The sequence below is a fragment of the Sitodiplosis mosellana genome, unplaced genomic scaffold (assembly GCF_009176505.1).
Source record: "Sitodiplosis mosellana isolate CC-2019 unplaced genomic scaffold, AAFC_SMos_1.0 Smas_scaffold_3691, whole genome shotgun sequence".
Lineage (NCBI taxonomy): Eukaryota > Metazoa > Arthropoda > Insecta > Diptera > Cecidomyiidae > Sitodiplosis > Sitodiplosis mosellana.
This window is the reverse complement of record NW_022598933.1, coordinates 1-9404: the sequence shown is the minus strand read 5'-3', so window position 1 is coordinate 9404 and position 9404 is coordinate 1. Positions and strand designations below refer to the sequence as shown.

Genomic DNA, 9404 nt, shown 5'->3' with positions numbered 1-9404 from the left:
TGAAATATTATTTTGTTCTTTTTTTTCCTTCTAAGGGGATTTATCTCTCGCGAATGCTGCGAATGCATTCGCATTTCAGAACAAAAATTCCTAGGGGAATATCACGCTTAAATTATTTCAAACATTTCAAAAAAATCCAATTTATCTTAAGAATCTGTCGTATGAAATATGGTGAATATTTGTGAATACGGCGGAATATTGTGGATTTTTGTGATTCCCAAGAGAAACGGCCAATATGTTTATACGCTGTCTATCCGCCGAAAATACACTACAATATATATTCACGCTTATTGGACGCCGAATTCAATATATATTCTAGTGTATTTTCGGCGTATTCTTCAGCGTGAAACATATTGAAACTTATTCAGGCGCCCTCTGATGGCCATGAATGCATTCATTGATTCAATATGTTTCACGCTGAAGAATACACCGAATATACACTAGAATATATATTCAATTGGGCGTCCAATAAGCGTGAATATATATTGTAGTGTATTTTCGGCGGATAGACAGCGTATAAACATATTGATCGTTTCTCTTGGGTTATGAATAATATTTAAATGTATTTATTCGGATTTAATGCAAAAAATCTCAAATATCTCCAAAATCTACAAAAATCTGATTTATTTATTCGAAATATTCGAAAATATGTCATACAATTGATGTTTATTTCAAATATCTCACAAGATTCAGGAGCGTGATATTCCCCTAGAAAAATTCGAATGTTTACGAATGCGACGAATGCGGCTATGACAGCGAACTTGTGACTACATAATTCATTCGTTCATTCGTGTTTGGACATGCATTCGCAACGCTGCCGTATGATTTCTATGTAAACATTCACACTCGCATTCGTGAGAACGTTCAAGAACAGCGAAATACGACTGCTATACGAATGTGAGTGCGAATGTTTACATAGAAATCATATGGCAGCGTTGTGAATGCATGGCACTGAGTGCGAATTTTTGAATAAAAATTCAAATGCCAAACCGACATAGAAGCCCCTTCCTTATTTGTAAACAAATTTGACTATCTTTATACACGGAGACAAAGCTTAAGATAGGCAAATTTGTTTGCGAATAAGAAAAAAGAAACAAAACAAAATGCGCATCATCCCAAGTATATTGGCAATATAAATTAAATGACGCATTAGCAAATAATTTTACTTCAATAGCTCAACTTATCAAAACTGCCTGAAAATCAGCAAAACTGACACCGATTCATACAATTCATAACACAATCATTCGATTCATATAACATTTCAGTGTTTGATCATTTGTGATTCTTTTATTTTCTCCACCCGATCCAAAAGAATATTGACACGTACAGTGTGACAGGCTATATAGACAGAAATTAGAAAAACCGTCACCATTCCAATGCAAATGCTGTACAAATGGAGAAAGGTTTTTTAAATTCTGTCTATTGATACAGTCTGTCACACTGTATATGAGAATAGGAGCTTTACTTCGCTACAAATATCAGATACATGAACAACGATTCTAGAAACGTAATAGAATGAGTTGAGTTATTATTATTAATGTTTTTTTTTTTATTGAAACTGTTATGGACACCAGATTTTCATCACATGGTAAGTGGAAAATGCTTTGAAATCATTGTTTATGAGCAGTGAAACCTTAAAAAAATGCTTTATTTGATTATTCTCACGCTAATCTCATTCAATTATTGAAGAGAATTATAGAACTAAAACATTGATCTCAATCAGACTTGTGTTGTTTTTGTCGTTCAGTTCTATTGATTAATTTATCATTATGAAAATGCAATTCAACTATTTTATGGTTGTTTGCCAGTATATCGCATCCAGTATTTTCTGTCCGTTTGAGGAAACAAAACGAGTCAATATGGAAATAAATTTACGAAACATTTTCAAGAAGAAATTTTTCAACATATTCCAATCATCAGTAAAATGAATAAATAAGACACATATCGCTTGAAAATGATAATTTATGGTTTTGTTCTATTTTATTTTAATTTCATTCAGATGAAAATGATACCACCGCCGATGCGGAGGTATTTGATAGATTATTGTGACAATAGCAATATCCATGGCGTTCGTTATTTCACCGAACGGTAAGTTGACCAGTTTGAATAAATCTTTCAACAATAGCCTCTGTGATTTTTTGATTATACAAGTAAATAGTCACTTAATCATTAATGAGTGAATAATGATTGTAACAGTTAACCCTGTCATACGACTGTCTTATTAAGACATGTGAATCGATTACCAAATTGAATTCGATCAAATTTCATTACAATCGATAAAATGTTTAATCATAATACGAACAAAAATCTAGTCAAAATGTTCCAAAATTGACGACGAACTTCATTTTTCAATAAGCAAATGTTGATTATGTTCGAACTTCCATCATTTGAGTCAGACTTTGGTGGGTAATTTTTGTCGTGGCATCACTCTGGCTATGTGAATCAATGATCAAAAACATTTGGATTCAATGGCAACTAAAGCCAGTGACAATTGTCCCAACGGAGAAGAAGGATTCCATCGCAATAATTCCTTTCCCGGCTGTTACAATTTGCCCAGAAATTCAGACAACGAAATGGGATTTTGATATATCGGCAACACTAAGTCAATTACCAAACATTGAAAATGAAAAGTAAGCTAAACAAAATATTCCGTTTATTTCAACAGACGCTTCGAGATCCTTAATATCGTTCATGTACTTGTGTGCGTGTATGCCCGTGACTTTTAACTATTATTGGCTATTGTGTTAACGCTAGTGATACATTTACGTATTTACGTTATGTGTAATTAGTGTTGGCCGACGAACACGAACGAACACTTGTTCGTTCGTCACGATTTAAAAAAATGTTTTGTTCGTTCGTTCGACTTTAAAAAAAATGTAGTATTTATTCGGCTTAAAAAGACAAAATACAAAATAAGCGACAGAAAATTCGTTTCGATAGAAAATGTATTGTTAGCTACCACAATGGCATTCGCATTACTCTTGCAAGTTCCAACTAATGAAGGACTTTGTACTCATTATTAGCATTCACTTGGTATTTTCACATTCACTTCCATTTGATAGTTAGTATCGCATTAAGAGAGCCATTAAGAGACGAACTGACTGAGTCAAATTCCAGACAACTTGAAAGATTTTTTAGCTCACAACTTGGTAATAAGTGGAACACTCCACCCAATGTTCATCAATTATCTTGTGTTCGTCACAACAGCAAGTCACATAGTCATAAGAAAGTATTGCGGATTGTTAATTATTTGAACGAGAAAATGACCTCACCTAAGGATGTGTCGATCATCGTTAAATGGAATGGAAAAGAGTATCCGATAACGAATATCAGCCGTAAAGAAACGGTGGCCATGCTCAAGCATAAAATTGCAGAACTCACTAACGTTCAGCCCGAACGACAAAAGCTGTTAAATCTGAAGTATAAAGGTATGTTCCGCTGTGTTGAATCTTAAGAGATGACGAGACACGATTTTTTAATGTTTTTCATGAAATAACCCAAGTGGTTCAACTGTGGAGATGCGCTCACTTATACGGAGAAGCGTGGAGATGTGCGGAGATAGACGAAAACAGTGTATAAGAACCTGTGTACGCATAGTAACCATTGCGCGCACACACAAACGCAGGCTTACGTTTGTGTTATATACTGTTCTTGTGTATCTCCGCACAACTCCACAGTTGAACCACTAGGGAAGTGTTGAAAATTCAAAAAATATTCTAGGCAAAGTGGCTGCCGATGACTTACGGTTAAGTTCGTTAGAACTTAAGCTGCATTTTAAATTGATGATGGTCGGGTCTCGCGAAGCTGATATCCAAGATGTGCAGAACTTAATCAACAACCAGGATATCTCAGACGACAACGATGAACCGACTACATGTGACCACAACGGGGAGGTTCGTATGCAAAAACGTTTTCGACCTAAATAGAAATGCGTACTTTGGAGATTCAATCAATGATCGTCACTGGAAACCAAGTCGTGTTGAAAGCCGCTTATATGTTGTTCTTTTCCCATTGTTATAGCCAACCAGCTCAATGAACGACTATGAACTGAAACGAAAATCTCAACATGAAACAGCTGAAATGTCAGAGGGACAGAAAGTGATTGAATACAAGGAAACGCCAACGAGATTCGACGATTTATGCGACGACGTAATTGATTCGATTCTGTATCTTTTGGAACTGCAGGATTTGGCATACGTTTCCGACGTAAACAAACAACTTCGAAATATTGCTGGATCAGTATTCTCTCGAAAATATGGAAATCATCTAATATCAATTGATCGCATTCCAAAAACCTCGAAATGGTATAGACACCGATCGTTCTTTCCGATTTCATTTAGGTACAAACAGATCGTCAGAATTGACGATGCCAAAGTTTTTTTTAAATTATTGCGAAATTTCGGAGAATATATCAAATATCTTCACCTCCTTTATGAAATTGATTGCATTAATTTTATAGGGAAGCAATTGATAGAATATGTTTCCGAATATTGTGCCGATTCAGTGGAAGTGATGGAAGTCATGGGTTGTTCAGTGTTCTCATTGAATAGGCCATTGAAAAAAATACAGAAACTCATCTTTCATGGCTGCGGCGACGTGGGAGCTCTGGAATTTAGTCAAAATATATCTAAAATAAAATTAGGGAGTTGCACAAAATCAATGGAAAAACACTTCCCAAAACTGGAAAATGCTAAGTTGGGATTGACTAACCGTGAAAGCGTGAATTCTTTCATTTCTTTTCTCCGCATGAACCGGCACATCAAAAAATTATCATTGACGATAAGAACTCCTGGAGAAAATTATAATGACTTAATCTATTTCTTAATCGACGCAAATTTAACGCAACTGAAAAAGTTGTCATTATACATATCAAATATGCGTGAGAGAGATGTAACGCGCCCAATTCCAATTAATCGTAGATTCAAAACCATCGACAATTTTTCCGTTGGCGGGAGTCCTCGTGGTCGGTTGGAGTTATTTGAGTTTGATGATCTCAAGAAATTGACATTAGGAAGCGTGTACAGCAGAGAGCATTCATTCAACTTCATACTGCGTTATAAAAAACTGAAAATATTAAAATTGTACAATTTCGGCGGAATATTTTCCCGTAGTTATCAAAGAATTCGAACCATGTTGAGCGAATTACATGACTTAGTAAAAGTCACCATTTTACCTGTTTGTAAAAAAGAAGTAGCAAATTGGAAGTCAGCCTTCGGAATCAGATGGGAATGCATGAGATACGAAATGCATGATGAGAAGAATGTAAAATTAATATTCATCAAGAAAGCTTGAAAATAGTAATCACTAATTACTATATTAACTTATTATTTTCTATATAATATTTTCCCGTCCTCCTCAATAATTCGAGGGTCATAATTCAGTTAAAAGCTAAAATAAATCATTTGTAGTAAAGAAAGGACGGTCGAAACGGTGTTTCAAGAAAGAAACGTTGCTGACACAAAATAACTTCAGGTGGAATTGACATTGACGCTTTGATGAAAATAAGGTGGACATCAGACCATAATGAAAACGATTTTATAATTTGTTTTGTGTTCACTTGAAAATTCATAGAAACTGTAATCATACGGATGTCCTATGCATTTTCACAGTATCACCGATTATGGCTCGATGTAATTTCGTTGATGGTTTCAGAAAAGATTCTCCAAAATACTAATACTAAATAAAACAAATGTTCACAAAGTTTTAGTCAGTTTTCTGCATTGTTTTATATGGTTTCTTTTGTCATTTTCTTCTTAAATTGATATGATAAAAGTCAAAATATCCAAACTGTTTGGCAACTTGTTGTGAGCTGAATTGATTTCAGTCGCTTATTATTGTTTCGAATAACGCAGAGGGTCATAATTTAATTAAAAGCTAAAATAAATCATTTGCATTATTCTTCCTAATTCTACTCTCGAAAATAAAAAACGAACAAATATAATAATTCACTTAACCCTCTAATGCATTAATTTTTCCCAAGGCTGGAAGTACTGGTACTTGGTTGACTTTTGGCCTTAGATAATTAAAAAAATATTCATAATCCTGGATTCCTCATGGTTTAGTCAGAAAATGCGATTGACATAAATCATAGAACAATCAAATCCATTGTTTAAAAGTGTCAAAAATGTGTCTAATTTAGAGTTCGAATAATTTTTTTTGTCAAATTTTTGATTTTGCACACATTTTTGTTTATAACTTTACAATCACACTACATAGACAAATATTGCCAAAGACAAAAATAAAGAGAAAACATTGACAAATAAAAATTCTCTTTGAAGCAATGTGATCCGATGTACGATTTACGATCTACAGGCGTTCAAATGTTGCCCGTCTAGAGGCGGTTGTATGCATTAGAGGGTTAAATCACCGTATGGATATTTTTTAAGTGGAGAAAAACTGCATTTCATTTATATATATTGTAAGAAAACAAAAAATAAGCAAACAACTACTCGCTTCAGTAGCAACAAAACAAACGAGAATTTTTGAAATGAAATGGGAGGCAACGAAAATTGGATATAAGAATAAGTTTATTTCATACAATCAACGAAGAAGAAGATAAAAAAATGAAAGAAATGAAGGGAAAAGAACTTTTGTTCTTGGTTCGAACGAATCAGTCAGTGATATGAAGCGCGATTTATTGAGAATTAAACATGCTAGAATCCAATTAATCGGCCGGCTCCGCTTGATTAGGTGTCGAGAGAGCGGTGCAAACTGAATGTGTTTCATCAATAGCGTATGTAGGTTTTTTTCTATTTCATATCTTCGTGAGAAAAACACAAGTAAAATGTTCATTTTCTTTCCGTTCTTATGTTTAAAAGAGAGAGAAAAAAGCAAATGACAAATATGATCCTTATATTTTACCACAAACACACACACATCCTCTCCTCCTTTGTATCGCACAACACATTTGCATCCTTATTTCCAATATGACGCAAAAGTATTGAATTGCCCGATTTGTAAGAGAATTATAAACGCCTTTTTTGTTCAGATTTTTATCGCTATTATTTTTTAACGATTTATTCTTCTCCTTATTTTATTTTGAATAGTACATTTTTTTGTATTTCAATACTTAGTTTTTATTTTTAAATGATAAAATGAAAGGAAAAAAGACACATCAAAAAATTTAGGATTTAATTACAATAAAAATTATGAATGAATAGTTTACAGAAAAAAAACCAATAAAGCATATTATTGAAGTTTGTCAACAGCCTTTCTGATCATGAAAATAGTAAACAATACAGCGGCACCTGGGGACTAAGTGCAATGTGTCATACTTTCAACGTTTGAACTAACACATATGCACTTACACAGACGCATACTTGTTAAAGCAAACTATGTGCATGATTCTCTATTTCTCCAACCAGTCGCCAGGTGCCGCTTTATTGTTCTTGTTTGACGTTTCCTACCTATTTGTACAGATGATCAGAGAGGCTGTTTGTCAAGTTCATTAATTTCGCTTCTGTGTTTTCTTTGTTTGATTTTGCGTTTTTTCCGAAAGCTTTGTATTCGACTTTTGTTTGTGTTTCTTCACAGCAGTAATGGCATGGGCTTTAGCTTCTTTTTTCACTTCCAAACAATATTGCACCTATACCTCTTCAATGTCTTCATAACAATAATTGTCTTCATACAAAAACAAACAAAAACCACTTACCGCACTTTGTGACTGCACGTGCTCTTCCTTGAAGCGTAGTTTTGTTTTGGTTGTTTCTTTTTCTGCTTTGTAGGGTTTTGATACATCATTGAATTCGACGATATCAGAATGTTCATGACTATTTTTCAGACAATTTTACAAGAAAAAGTAACGAACATGATTCGAAACGACTGACACCGTTCACAAAAGAAAGGCGTCTTATTTTCGAGCAAAGAAAACCAAAAACATCGAATTGCTGAAAAATCACTGTGTGCCATCTTCAAGTTGCAATCTTCTCGTTTTGTTTTGTGAAATTTCCACAAACTTTGTAAGAAAAAAACTGTATGTTAACCCTTTGATGCACAATTTTTTGTTTTTGAATCATTTTGATATATGTTTTGTGCCACGATAAATAGAGAAAAATCTCATACTTAGATTTTTGAAAAATTGCGTATTTGTCGAGAAAATCGGAAAAGAGTCAAAAGTGTCAAATCACTATAAAAGCTTGAAAAAATTTAATTTCATAAAACTAATGATGCAAAAAGTTAAATTGATGTGTTTTGATCCAACGAGTCCTAATTTGACAATTGAAAAAAAATGTACAAACCCAAAAGATAAGAGGAGGAAAAATGTGGAATTCTGCTATAATTTCGCATTTTTTTACAGCAGTACATGAACAGGAAAAACTTTCCATTCAGCCAGCCAATTGTAGCCTGTAAAGTTTCAAATGAAAGCTAGTTCAATTCCCTACATTTGTTTATAAACAGGAATGCAAAAATATTCAGTGATTTCGTAGCTATAGCGTCTGGCGTATCTAGTTACTTTAGGAACCGATATGTGATAAAGGGTTAATATGACGCAATCTATTCTATCTCTTTTTAATAAGTATATTCTTTGAATCGGCTCTCAGCATTCCTTTTCGGGATTTGGTTTAATTCGACGCAGCATGCAATTTTAAAATGTTGAAAATTAATTCATTCATTGTCAGTATTCGTATTCTATCTGACGAAAGGAAACGAAACAAAAACCAAAATATTTAACCTATCATTAAAAATCGTGTTTGAAACCTGAGACATAGACACGCAATCACTGTCAGAAAGGAGAAGCAAATGAAAACCTTATTAAACGAATGAAAATACTGGTATTTGCGCGGAAGAAGAAGAAAAATGAAGAGAGAAAATGATGTGAATTAATTCTACGCTCATATCCACGTTATTAATTAGGATCAATATTAACCAGACATTCCATTTGGCTGCATACTGAGCTGAGCTATTTTCAAATAGCTGGCTGTTTGGTTCATTTTGATTTTGTGACGAGTGAGCCATGCAAATTCATGTGGAATGTTGAATTTATGACACAAAAAATTCGTGAAAAGGATTGAAAAAGGTGTCACAAATTCAATATTCCACATGAATTTGAATGGCTCGCTCGTCACAAAATCAAAATGTACCAAACAGCCAGCTATTTGAAAATAGCTCAGCTCAATATGCAGCCAAACGGAATGTCTGATATTAACACAGCATTCATCACTACTAACGAATTAAACTAAACCAAACGACATAAATTGATAATGTTCATTGCAAATTTGATGGAAGGAAAAGAGAGAACAAGAGAGATCTAGGGGCATTTCACTCGCATTCGAATACATGATCATTCGTGCACGAGTCCTGCATTCGCAAAAAACAGTATAAGTATTTGCATTCGCACCATGTATTCGTACTGCCGCACGAGCATTCGCGCGACTCCGCATATGAAACGTATTGAAACACTCGCA

The 9404-nt window shown here is 34.0% G+C and overlaps 1 protein-coding gene across 1 annotated transcript; it reads left to right on the top strand.

The window, feature by feature from the left end:
- Positions 1 to 3262: 3262 nt before the first annotated feature.
- LOC129571913 (ubiquitin-like domain-containing CTD phosphatase 1) lies at positions 3263 to 4304 on the top strand (the record flags this gene model as incomplete). The annotated part of the gene is made up of 3 exons (XM_055451789.1): positions 3263 to 3428; positions 3721 to 3893; positions 4021 to 4304. Coding segments are annotated over exons 1-3 (623 nt in total), but the record flags the coding sequence as incomplete, so codon positions are not given.
- Positions 4305 to 9404: the final 5100 nt, after the last annotated feature.